This window comes from Camelina sativa, chromosome 20 (genome assembly GCF_000633955.1).
Source record: "Camelina sativa cultivar DH55 chromosome 20, Cs, whole genome shotgun sequence".
NCBI lineage: Eukaryota > Viridiplantae > Streptophyta > Magnoliopsida > Brassicales > Brassicaceae > Camelina > Camelina sativa.
Genome location: NC_025704.1, coordinates 12,509,818 through 12,523,897, shown reverse-complemented (window position 1 = coordinate 12,523,897; position 14,080 = coordinate 12,509,818). Strand labels below are relative to the sequence as shown.

Below are 14,080 nucleotides of genomic sequence, written 5' to 3'. Positions count from 1 at the left end.
AACAGATTTGTTTCAGGTTACGACAGCTTTTTAAGTTTAACGAAAAATCTGTCAATTGATAACAGACTTATTAGTTTTTAAAAAATTGCTAAACTGACCTACATTAAAACCATATGTTATGATAGATTTATTTAAGTTATGAAAGTTTTGTTTTTGGATATAAAAAATCTGTTGTTTGATAACAGATTTATTAGATATAACTACAGTGACAACAAGTTTTTTAATGTTACGACAGATTTGCATATTTAATATAATGGTGACAGATTTGTATATTGGATATATACAGTTTCTAGGGCTCATATTTAGCCTAGATTTCACAGCTTTCCAGCAATTACTTGGCCAGGAAGTAACGTATATAACTCTTCGAGTTTAACTCTTATTGAAGCTCTTTCAGTTGCTACAGATTCTTGGCTTGTTGGAGATCACACCAGTCTCTTCAGCTTTCTGTACTAGTCTTAGCTCCGGCGTTGAAGAGCCCTAAAAGTTGGTTCCTCCACACTGCCTTTATCTCCAATTTCCTTTCACTTTCTTGTTCTTCTTCACTTCTATCCACTCCGACTTTGCTCTCCACCCCCATCGAGGCTTGCCACAGCCATGAAGTGACTAAACGGAGCCATTGGTGGTCGACCACCTCCTCAACAACTCGTNCCCCTATTTGTCATCAACAATTATCCATTTTATAGTAATTAATTTACAATTACTGATTGTATTTACCACATTTGTACTAAGCATCACAATCATTATTTGCATTTAAATGTTTGATTGATAATTTTTGTCCATGACAGATTTTCTCTGACAGACTTACTTTGGCTGGCAGATTTATTTGAAGAGTGTTATGACAGATTTATTTTTAACGGCAAATTTTTTTTTCACGATAGACTTATTTATTAAGACACGACAGACTTTTATAATATTAGACAAACTTGTTATAATATGTGGCAGGTTTATTTTTCATTGTTGCAACAGATTTATTTTTTCGTTAAAAATCTGTCACATTATGACAGATTTTTTAAAGAAAAATAATTACTAGTTTGACGTTTAGTTCTAACAGATTTGTTTCAGGTTACGACAGCTTTTTAAGTTTAACGAAAAATCTGTCAATTGATAACAGACTTATTAGTTTTTAAAAAATTGCTAAACTGACCTACATTAAAACCATATGTTATGATAGATTTATTTAAGTTATGAAAGTTTTGTTTTTGGATATAAAAAATCTGTTGTTTGATAACAGATTTATTAGATATAACTACAGTGACAACAAGTTTTTTAATGTTACGACAGATTTGCATATTTAATATAATGGTGACAGATTTGTATATTGGATATATACAGTTTCTAGGGCTCATATTTAGCCTAGATTTCACAGCTTTCCAGCAATTACTTGGCCAGGAAGTAACGTATATAACTCTTCGAGTTTAACTCTTATTGAAGCTCTTTCAGTTGCTACAGATTCTTGGCTTGTTGGAGATCACACCAGTCTCTTCAGCTTTCTGTACTAGTCTTAGCTCCGGCGTTGAAGAGCCCTAAAAGTTGGTTCCTCCACACTGCCTTTATCTCCAATTTCCTTTCACTTTCTTGTTCTTCTTCACTTCTATCCACTCCGACTTTGCTCTCCACCCCCATCGAGGCTTGCCACAGCCATGAAGTGACTAAACGGAGCCATTGGTGGTCGACCACCTCCTCAACAACTCGTTCTCTATATCCTCCCCACAACTCGCTCTCTCTCCCCTCCCGACATCTAGTTCTCTTTTCCGATAACAACACACAGCCACAACACAACAATGCTGGCTATAGAACTTAGATTGCTTCCCCTCTTTTCTCTTCTCGGATCTGTCTTGAATTGGCTCATCCACCTCTAAAGGAACTGGCCACAACCATAACGTGACTAATTAGACTCACCGTTGGTTTTCACCATCCCGCAACGTCTTGTTCCTCATCGTCTCTCTTACTATTATTTTTTTTCCTTATTTCACATTATCGATTTTCTGTTTTTTATTTACTTCTTTTCTATTTTTAATTTAAAAAAAATAACATTTTAAGGGCTTTTAGTCTTTTTACATAAAATTTGTGTTATTCTAGTAAAGGAATCGGATGGAATGTTAATCTAGTAATTAATTGTCAAATTTGTGTCAAATTGGTCTATTTTTCCCTATTCTTATTTTGTTCTCTTTGTATTTTCTATCTTTTAGTGTTACTTTTTTGAGTTTTCTTTTTAATCAATTCAAATTGTTTAATTGTGCCAAACTGTCAATGTTATTTATCTCGGTTAAAAAACCGGTTTTGTGTCACTAATCGAAAACTCATGTAACCAGCTTAGAGGAGAACTCAACAACCTCTAACTATTAAATTTCAAATAAACAATTTAAAATTTAAAAACCAACGGCTATGCTAAACAATTTATAGAATGCTTTTTTTTTTTTTTTTAGCGTGTGTAGTGTGTACTAAGGAGGTATGCAATTTCATAATTGTTTTGGTACAAATTGTGTACTAACGACTATGAAGAGTCTTTTTACCCATGTTTATAAAATTTGGTACAAATTGTTTAATCTCTAATTTACCGGTTAAGTTTATATTACACCGTAAAATGGTAAAAAAAAGAAAAAAACAAAATCCCAAAACCAAACTGAGGTGACCCTTCAAATCCCAAAATTTGACGGTGATTGTGTCTACCGTCGGATCTTCCGAAACACAAAACCCTAAACTAGTCTCTGGCTTCATCTACTTGGCTACTCTCAGGATTGTGATGACTTGTTTCTGAAATTGGTGCTAATACTTTGAGTATTTCGAGGTTGTCTCTGGGAATCTTCGATTTTGTGCGAGCAAAAATCTGATGGAAGAAGAATTTTTGAGATATTTGAAAGCGAAACGCCGTGAATGGCCGCCGTCAAGGTACATTAGTGGAAGAGAGGATCTGATAAGCAAATTGCCTGATTCTTTGATACTTCAGATACTTTTGTATCTTCCGACGACAAAAGAAGCTGTTAGGACCAGTGTTTTGTCCACTAGGTGGAAAAGTCTCTGGCTTTTGATTCCCAATTTGGATTTGGACTCTTCCAAGTTCCCAGATTACAATGCTTTTGTGGGTTTTATGGACAAGTTCCTAGATTTCTCAAGGGAACACAAGTCATGCTTGCACAAGCTTAAGCTTTGTATTCACAAGGGTGAGAGTGATCAGTCTTGTGTCACTCGTTGGTTAGACTTTGTGGTTAGGCGTAAACTTAAGCATCTTGATGTTGAGTGTCTTGTGAACCGTAAGTTTCTAGAGGAGATGCCGTTAAGTCTTTATGTATGTGACACGCTGGTGTATCTAAGACTCCATCGAGTATCGTTGGGTGAGTTTGAGTCTGTGTCTTTGACTAGTCTAAAGACTATGCGTTTAGAAGAGAATGTGTATGCTAATGATGTGGTTCTAGAGTCACTTATCTCGTCTTGCCCTGTTCTCCAAGATTTGAGCATTCTTAGAATGGTAAAAGATAACGTAAAGGTTTTACGTGTGCGGTCTCAAACGTTAACCAGTCTTCGTGTAGACTTTCATTTTGGTGAAGGTGATGACTACGATGATTTTGATAAGAAAGTCTCAGGGGTTTTTATTGATGCCCCAAGACTCGAGTATTTGAAATTCGAAGATGATTTATCCAACAGTAAAATCATTACAAATTCTGGTTCCTTAGCCAAGGTCAATCTTGTTTATGTCTTTAATGAGTCTGATTGTGCTGATGTGGCTGACTTACCAAAGCGAAATATGGTCCGTACTTTTCTTACCAGTATCTCCGGAGTTAGGGATATGAAGATGGCTGACGGTTTTGTGGAGGTATACATGTATCTTTGTATCTAGCTAGTGTTCTTTCATGAAGTTTAGTTTTCGCTCACTCAACTTTGTTTTTTTTGTTTTGTTTTGGTGAGCAGTTTCTCTATTATAACATAGTCTTCGACCCACTGCCCCATTTTTGCAACCTTTCGTGTCTAAAAGCGGAGTTTTCTTTACATTATCTGGAGATTCTGCCAACTGTTCTTGAGAGTTGTCCCCATCTAAAATCACTCGTCTTGGTGTTGGTAATGACTGACTTGCACAACCCTATAACTTTTTACCCACTTACTTAGAAAGAATGTGTTATCTTATACACATTCCTGTTTTGTTTGTTTGGAATGTTGTGCTTATGTAGGAATTTGATCCGTCGAGAGAGGATGTGCAAATAAGTTTCTCATCTGTACCTCGGTGTTTAGTTTCATCACTCGAGTTTGTAGAGATAAAATACTTCAACGGAGGGCCTGCTAAAATGGAAGTAGCAAGGTACTTTGTAGAAAACTCAAGAGTCCTCAAAAAACTTGTTCTGCATTTGAGGTGTTCCTCGCACCAGGAAGGATTTTACATGCTAAAGGACCTCCTTGAATTACCCAGAGGATCTAGCACATGTCGAATCATAGTTTGTTGACGGTCTATGATCAGATCAAGAGTAGCATTCCCAGCTAGTTACTTGAACTGGACTTGAATTTTGTATTTTATTTTGTGGCACACTATTATCATGTCTTTGGAATCTTTTGGCTACTAATTCTGGATGATATTTGAGAGTTTTGTGTGGCTTTTGCCTTCTCTTAAGCCATCTCTGCATCATCATCATCATCAAGAATACCATGCCAATTTTACTACTTGTCTTGTTTGGAAGTAGACCTTTAGACTAGTTTGTTCAACAAAACTAGTATTCTGATTTTGTTGATTTTTGAATGATAAACAAACATCTCGCGCGATAAAAAATTTATTTTAGATGATTCATTCTTGGGAATGAATCTTACGGGTAGCGAGAGTTCTGGTGCTACATGCCTCACAGATCTTTTTATTCACCTTTTTAGATAAAGTCAGAGAAACCTTAATCGAGGAAACGATTATGTTGTTATTCACTCTGTTTCTCTGGCTTAACATTTTTCTAACCTGGTCCAAGTTTGTATTGTTATGCAGATCTTGTGTTGTGTGTGTCTGAAAGTGAAAGAAAACAATGAACGAAAGAGGAGTAAGAGGTCTTAGAATTGGGGATGAAGATAGGATAAGTTTCTTGTCGGATCATTTGCTGTGTAAGATACTATCTGATCTTTCTACAAAGGACTTGTCACTTGTGTTTTGTCCAAGCGATGGAAAAGTCTCTGGCTTTCACTTTCAGTTCCTGGGTTGGATTTGGACATTTTAGACTTAGACTTCTCTTAAGGAATTTGTGAGCTTTTTGGAAAAGTACTTAGACTTGTCTTAAGGAATCATGCATCTAGACAAGTTCGAACTTGCTTTTGTGAGAAACATGCGTGATCTTACATGACGCAGTTGATCCATATGCGTAGAGTCCAACATTTGGAACTTTTATGTCGCTGGAGTCTTTTGGTTGGGATGCTGATGCACCTAAGCGTTTACACCTGTGAGACTCTGGTGTCCTTCAAAGTTCAAACTCTTTAATGTGTCATTGGCAGATTTTGAGTATGTTTCTCTACCTCGTCTCTTTGGATGTGTCATTGGAGGAGTAGATAAACATTTAAATGTTCTCTCTCTCTCTCTCTCTTTGGATTTCGGATCATCTATCACTACATGAAATATGAACCGCTGCCCCAGTTTCTTTACATAACCCGGTTCCATGTGAACTCCTATAAAATATGATTTGGAAATGTTGGCATGTTACCAAACTTTCTTGAGAGCTGTCCAAATCTCAACTCCCTCGTCTTGGTGATGATCATTTGGCTTAATTAAACGTGTGTTACCTTATTGATTAGTTACAACATCAACATGATTAAGAGAATAACCTTATTCTCCTACTTCTTGAATTGATTTATATGCAGGACCTGATATGGAATTAAAACAGGAATGAACGCATTATGCTCTCACCATCTCTCCGATTTAAAGGTAAGACAAGTCAGTAGTTTCTTGAGCGGTCCTGAGAACTACGTTACGTTCAATATGTGGTGTGGGCCTATATAAGGCCTAAGAAATAAAATAAAATAAAAACATGTTTCATGATTTAACCTAAATCGAAATTCTTGCTCGATAACCAAAGTTTTAACGTGTCTTCGTCAGTTGAGCCAACTTCATCCGTGTCTCACCTTAACCCTAAAATCCATTACTTAGGTTTGCAGTCGAAGTTGTCACTGCGGTTCAATGTTGCGAGTGAATATGATGGAGGAAAGCGAAGCTAGAGAGGATTTGATAAGCAATTTATCCGACTCTTTGTTATCTGAGATAATCTCGTATCTTCCGACGACAAAGGATATTGTGAGGACTAGTGTTCTGTCCAAGAGGTGGAAAAGTGTGTGGCTTTCGACTCCCAGGTTGCACTTAAACTCATTCGATTTCTAAGATTTTAATGCCTTTTTGAGTTTTATGGACAAGTTCCTAGATTTCTCTAGAGAACATAAGTCGGGTTTGAACAGCCTCAAGCTAAGTATTGAAGAGGATCCGGAAGATGAGTCTTGTATCACGCGTTTGATAAAATTCGTGGCTATGCCTCAACTTAAGCATCTTGATGTCGATCGTCTTTTTCTGAAGCGTGAGTCTTTTCAATCGATGCCACTACTAAGCCTTAATATATGTGAGAAACTCCTTTACTTAAGACTCCGTCGCGTTTATCTAGATAGTTTTGTGGTGGCTTCTTCATTACCCTGTCTCAAGACTATGCGTTTAGATTATTGTCTCTATTCCAATGAGGCGAGTCTAGAGTCATTTATCTCATCTTTCCCTGTTCTTGAAGATTTGACCATTCTCAGAAGTTTAGATGATAATATAACGGGTTTACGAGTGCACTCTCAGACATTAACAAGCTTCACTATAAAAATGGTTGGGTTTCATGATGATGATGATGATGATGATGATGATGATGATGATGATGATGATGATAATATTAGAGATAAAGAAAACATAAGGCTTTTGATTGATGCGCCTAGACTCAAATATTTGAGTTTCGTAGGTTATGATTATGAGGGTGAGACCATAATCAATTCTGGTTCCTTAACCAAGGTCAGTATTATTGGTAAATTTCATGTGAAGGATGATGAAGTAGCCCGTAACTTTTTCACCAGTATCTTCTCGATAGCTAGGGATATGAAGATCTCTGTCAAGCCTTTCTCGGTAATATATACCTATATTTATAATGCTCTTACACGAATTTTTTGTTCTCCAATATTCTGATCTCCTTTTTTTTTTTTGTTTGTTTGGATGAGCAGTTCATGAACAAGTTTGTGCCATTACCACAATTTTGCAACTTGTCCTGTTTGGATATAGAGCTTTATTCATTCTACCTGAAAAAGCTGCTAACGTTTCTTGAAAGCTTTCCGAATCTTAAATCCTTAATCTTGGTAGGTAATTATGACCCTAGAGTTTTACGTACAGTTTATAAGAAAATAAGAAATGCATGTGTTAAGTGTTATCAAGTAATTCATATTGATGTTAGTGCTTGTTACTGCAGCGTTTAATTTGGTACCATGGGAGAGAAATAAGACATTCATCATCTCTTCCCAAGTGTCTGTTGTCATCGCTTGATTTTGTAGAGGTGAAAAGCACATACGCGTCATATGATTATGTCACAATGGAAGTAGCAAAGTTCTTCGTAGCGAACTCAGTAGTCCTCAAGAAAGTTATTTTGTCTTTCCGGTCTTCCTTGCGAAAACAAGATTCCACCGTTGTAAGTGATATCCTTGCATGGCCAAGGCGATCTAGCTCATGTAAAATCGTAATTAGATAATTGTTGAAAATAACTTTCCAGTCTTTTTATATATGATCAGACTTTGTTGGATTTTGTGAGCGTTGGACATGTCTTAATTGATAACGTTTGAGGATTTCAAAACTGTTTTATGTGGTATTCTTGATTCTTGATTCTTGAATATACGGAAATAACCTGTTTGGGGCAGTCAAAAAGTGTTATAATCTTATTAGTCAAAAGTTGTTTGGGTGCAGTCACTAGAAAACACACAAATCATTAGCCAGCTACAAAAACTAACTCCTTTCTTAGATTCATCATCGTTATCACACTCGTCTTCCTTGTCAGATTCAGGCTTCACTTCTGTAGGCTTAGCCTTTGGCTTTGAATCAGCCTTGACAACATTCGAAGCAGCAGCTCCAGCATTTCCTGAAATATTTTGAAGTAAAATAACATTGGAGACCTCAACCCCTCCGTTCTAACCAGACCAACCATAAGAAATTCATGGCAATTAAGACAGACATGAGTAAAACTTCTGATAGGGTGGAATGGAATTTCCTAAGAGCTTGGATGGAAAAATGGGATTTGATCAAAAATGGGTGGGTTAATAATGCAATGCATTACTTCCGTCTCCTACCGCATTTTGATTAATGGGGAACCCAAAGGACGGATTAGGCCAACACGAGGGATTAGTCAAGGGGACCCGATCTCCCCGTATCTATTTATACTTTGTACAAAGGCCCTAATCGAAGTATCTCGAACGCAAGCCCGCGGGTTTCCCACTTACTTTTTGCAGACGGTAGTTTATTCTTTTGTAAAGCTTATCCTCAGCAATGCAAGGAAATTATCGATATAGTCCGCTTTTACGGCGAGGCGTCCGGACAAGAAATCAACTTCTCTAAATCTTCCATCATGTTTGGAACCAAGGTCCCGTCCCATGTACGACAAGAGATCAAATCTATTGTTGGAATAACAGAAGAAGGAGGAATGGGTACATACTTGGGTCTCCCTGAGAAATTCATAGGTCAAAAGCACAAGTCTTTTCATTCGTAAGGGATAGACTCCATAAGAGGGTGAACTTATGGACATCAAAATCCCTATCCAAGGGAGGCAAGGAAGTATGATAAAATCAGTGGCACAAGCAATTCCGTCATATATAATGTCGTGTTTTCTCTTACCAAAAGCTATATGTTCAAAACTAACTAGTGCGATTGCTGATTTTTGGTGGAGCAATAGAGCAGATAGTAGAGGACTACACTGGATCTCATGGGAGAAGATGTGTACTCAACTTTCTGAAGGTGGGGTAGGCTTCCGAAAACTAGAAGAATTTAATCTTGATCTTTTGGCAAAGCAACTATGGAGGTTGCTGAGATATCCAGATCCCTCCTTAGTCGAGTTCTCAAAGGGAGACACTTTCGATACTGCAGTCTATTAGAGATACAAGTATCCAATCGACCTTCATATGGTTGGAGGAGCATGTTGGCGGCAAAACATGTTCTCTCGTACGGAATCCGTAAGACCATAAGTTCGGGGTTCANCCGTATCTATTTATACTTTGTACAAAGGCCCTAATCGAAGTATCTCGAACGCAAGCCCGCGGGTTTCCCACTTACTTTTTGCAGACGGTAGTTTATTCTTTTGTAAAGCTTATCCTCAGCAATGCAAGGAAATTATCGATATAGTCCGCTTTTACGGCGAGGCGTCCGGACAAGAAATCAACTTCTCTAAATCTTCCATCATGTTTGGAACCAAGGTCCCGTCCCATGTACGACAAGAGATCAAATCTATTGTTGGAATAACAGAAGAAGGAGGAATGGGTACATACTTGGGTCTCCCTGAGAAATTCATAGGTCAAAAGCACAAGTCTTTTCATTCGTAAGGGATAGACTCCATAAGAGGGTGAACTTATGGACATCAAAATCCCTATCCAAGGGAGGCAAGGAAGTATGATAAAATCAGTGGCACAAGCAATTCCGTCATATATAATGTCGTGTTTTCTCTTACCAAAAGCTATATGTTCAAAACTAACTAGTGCGATTGCTGATTTTTGGTGGAGCAATAGAGCAGATAGTAGAGGACTACACTGGATCTCATGGGAGAAGATGTGTACTCAACTTTCTGAAGGTGGGGTAGGCTTCCGAAAACTAGAAGAATTTAATCTTGATCTTTTGGCAAAGCAACTATGGAGGTTGCTGAGATATCCAGATCCCTCCTTAGTCGAGTTCTCAAAGGGAGACACTTTCGATACTGCAGTCTATTAGAGATACAAGTATCCAATCGACCTTCATATGGTTGGAGGAGCATGTTGGCGGCAAAACATGTTCTCTCGTACGGAATCCGTAAGACCATAAGCTCATGGTTCAAAACGTGCATCTGGACTGAACCGTGCATCCCATATACTCCAGTGCGGCCGCCACAAGGATTAAATACTGAGAGAAATCCCTTGATATGTGTTAGCACCTTGATCGACTTCAATACAAAAATGTGGAAACTGGAGCGTCTTCGGGAAATTTCCCCCCCGAAAGAAATTACCCTTATTATGGGAATCAAACCGAGCTTACATGCCTCGAGGGATGGTTAATCTTGGACCTTTACAAAGTCTGGGAATTATACCGTTAAGTCTGGGTACGAAGCCGTGAGAGCTATCTCTCGTCCTGTTTGCGACCTCCCTTTTCAGGAGCCAAGTGTTACAACACTTAAGGCGCAAGCATGGAAGTTAAACATCACGAAAGCGTAAGCATTTGTGTGGAAATCTGTGACTAGGTGCTTGGCTACATGTCAACGCCTGCATTAATGCCATATTGGTAGAGTTAAAGATTGTCCTAGATTTGGAGCGGAGGAGGAAACTATAAATCATATGCTATTTGAATGCACCCCCCAGCACGTCAAGTATGGGCCTTATCGACAATCCCTTCCCATCCTATGGTGTTCTATTCATCTTCCCTATATAGCAACTTCGATTTTCTATATGGGCGTGGTAGAGACTTTGGTGCAATTGATCAAAACTTGAGGACGTTCCCTTGGATGATGTAGTACATTTGGAAGACAAGAAACAAGAAAGTTTTTGAAAATATATCCGAGTCTCCGCAAGATACTCTGGAGAAAGCCATCCAAGAAGAAGAAGTTTGGAGAAGAGCAAACAATAGAGCTATACCATCAGGGTTAGTAGAAGCGGGCATATCGACTCAAATCCCACAAGATTGTCTTGTATGTTTTATAGACGGATCTTGGCATGCAGAGGCGGATAGGAGTGGATACGGCTGGATTGCTTCTTTCGGTGCTAGATTCTTGCACATGGGGCTTAAAGGTTCGCATAGAAGCCTATCCCCCTTACATGCGGAGTTAGACACCATTGTTTGGGCTATGGAGTGCCTTCTGGCCTTGAACTTAGATAAAGCTCTCTTTGCTATGGATTATTTAGACCTAATAACGATGACGTCTAATATTGAAGATTGGCCGACCTTTTCATCATAATTGAATAATTTTATTCATTTCAGAGATAGATTTGCTAACTTTAGTATTAGATATATTCCTCGAGAAGATAATATCTGTGCTGATAAACTTGCGAAATGTGCAAGAGCACGTACGTGGTTTCTTTTTTTCATATGTAAGCTCGTTGGAACCTAATTGGTTCTCTCTCGAAGAAAATCATCTTCTATAACTTAATATATGGGGTTGATTGTCAAAAAAAAAAAATAAACATTGGAGATTATTTTCCCTTTTAGGATAGTTTTGTATAGGGAATTTTTAGGTATATTTTTACCCGAACCGGTTCATTTTTTCATTAACTTCAAATCCTCTGCAGTCAACTCTCATCACTAGTCTAGATTTTTATTTTATTTTCCATACAAAGCCTTTGTGAAAGATGCATTTCCTAAGAAGAGATAATATAGGTAGACTCATTGTAGCGAATATGTGAGGATGGAGACAACGGCGAGGCTATTGGTTTCATCTGCAGCGACGAATCGACGCTGTTTTGAGTATTGGTATGTCAAATGAATAGGAAAATAGTTGAATGGTGGTATCTATATGAAATGCAAAGCGTTTGTTTTAATATAGCGGAATAATTGAATCATGGTTCACATGTTTCTTTTGTGATGCAGATAACTTGTCTTGAATGTTTTTTTCCAAAAGAGAAATCAAATGAGCAACCAAGGAGCAATTCGTAGACATGGAGTAGATAGGATAAGCGGCTTACCAGATCATTTGCTAAGTCATATACTCTCTAATCTTCCTACAAAGAAAGTTGTTACAACTAGCATTTTTTCCAAAAGATGGAGAAATCTCTGGCGTGCAATGCCTTTCTTGGATATAGACCTTGGTGATTTCAAAGGTGATGTCGCTACCTTTGTCAGTTTCGCCTCTTCGTTTCTTGCAAACTCTAATGAGCGATGCTTAGACAAGCTCAAGCTCTCTTTCGAGAGGGAAGATGTTTATCTGTCATCCCCAGTCTTGTTGTGGGTCCAAGAAGTAGTTAAGCGTGAAATCCGACATCTTGAAGTCATCTTTCCTTCGGTTGATTCGGTTGATATGATGATTAACCTTTACTTATGTGAGACTTTGGTTTCATTGAAACTTCAGAACGTGTGGCTGCAATGTTTCGAGTTTGTGTCTTTGCCTAATCTCAAGGTGATGCATCTTGAAGAGAATTTATATGATTGTAATGATACTATGAAGAACTTGATTTCATCTTGCCCCGTTCTTGAAGATCTAACTGTTGTTAGATTGGTAGCTGAAGTCATGGCGACAGTTTTACAGGTGAGCTCCCAGTCACTAAATAGTCTCAATCTTCTTGTTGATCGTGCCAATCCTGATGACACAGACGATTGGAAGGTCATCATTGATGCTCCTCGGCTCACCTATCTGAGTCTACATGATCATCAGTCAGCTGGTTTTGTGATAAGCAAAATGGATTCATCCGCAAAGGTAGAAATCAACGTCGCTTTTAATGTGGAAGATATTAAGAATATAGAAGATATTAAGAATATAGATAACTCATACGAGAGAAGCGCTGTCCGTAAATTACTTACCCCGCTCTCAAGCGTAAGGGACATGACTTTAAGCGGAACAACTTTGAAGGTATAAACATATACTCTCTCCGTTTCAAAATTCAAAGTATATGATGTTTTAGAGAAATTAGTTTGTTTCACAATATAAAATGTTTTCAAGTCTCTATGCAACTTTTATATTAATTTAATAATTTTTATTATGCAATATTATTTATGATTGGTTGAACTTTCAGATTAGTTATAATAATTTCTATTATATATATATATATATATATATATATATATATATATTATTTTTGAATGTGTCTCTTTGGATGAGAATATAAAAAATTGTGTTTTGCAGATCATGCGTCACTACATGAAGCACGAATGCATGCCTCAGTTTCGTAACATGAAGCGGTTATATGTGAACTTATATACATGTGATCTGGAAATCTTGCCAGGCGTTCTTGAGTGCTGTCCAAACCTCAAATCCCTTGTCGTGGTAATGATTTTGCTTTTAAAAACCATATATTTTTGTAATATGTTTCACTTTCACCGTTATAAAAAGATGTTATTTAACATATGCAGAAGCTGAAAAAGGTAATGGAAAGAGAGGAAATCAGTTTCTCATCAGTGCCAAAGTGTTTGCAATCAAGCCTCAAGTATGTTGAGATTAAAAGAATCAAGTATGGAAATGGAGTTGAGATGAAACTATCAAAATATTTCCTTGAGAATTCGCTGGTCCTCGACAAGTTTACGCTACGCAGACGTTTTCTTAGCAAGGAACAAGAGTCTCTCGTTGTTAAGGAACTCAAGGCATTCAAGAAAGGTTCTAGTGCTGCTCAAGTCAACGTTGTTGTACTTTGAAGATGATGTTTTGTTGGAGAGACGTTTCGATTTTATTATATTTCTAAAACTACAATTTGGTTTCATTTGTGAAAACCTTTGTTCGGTTGGGATGGTATCCGTATCTGGTTTTGAATTTTCTTTTTCTTAAAAACTGATTTAGTAATCAAAATTTATTTCAACTATATGTTGCCCTAATTTTGGATTTGGTTCTGTTTTCGTTCGTAGTATTTACCATTTAATTTGGGTGTTTTATCAGTAATTGACAGGGAAAAAACTCATGTAATGATGTGTCATGGGAAAGAGAAAAGGGCATAGGAGGAGCTGGTTGGGTATTGGGGAATTGGAATGGTACTATTCTGCTTCATAGTAGAAGGAACTTTGGTTTGGTTTCAACAGAGTGTGAAGCAGAACTGGTAGGGTAGCTCTGGGCTAGGTCCTGTTTGGGGCAGTCACTAGACCAGCAGCATGGCTTTCTTATAAGTATCATTCAACAAAAAATTTAGAAGCTTTGAGCCATATTCCGGAATGTAGTCTAGTTCAAGGGTGTTTTTTTTTTTTTTTTTTTTTTTTTTTTTT

The 14,080-nt window shown here is 37.6% G+C and overlaps 1 protein-coding gene and 2 pseudogenes across 1 annotated transcript; all 3 read left to right on the top strand.

The window, feature by feature from the left end:
• Positions 2,831–4,433, top strand: LOC104772456 (FBD-associated F-box protein At5g22730-like). Its single transcript, XM_019241855.1, has 3 exons — positions 2,831–3,811; positions 3,907–4,053; positions 4,164–4,433. Exons 1-3 carry the CDS (start codon positions 2,831–2,833, stop codon positions 4,431–4,433), a joined length of 1,398 nt encoding a protein of 465 aa, XP_019097400.1.
• On the top strand, positions 6,149–7,800 carry LOC109131177 (annotated as a pseudogene).
• On the top strand, positions 11,762–13,666 carry LOC104770609 (annotated as a pseudogene).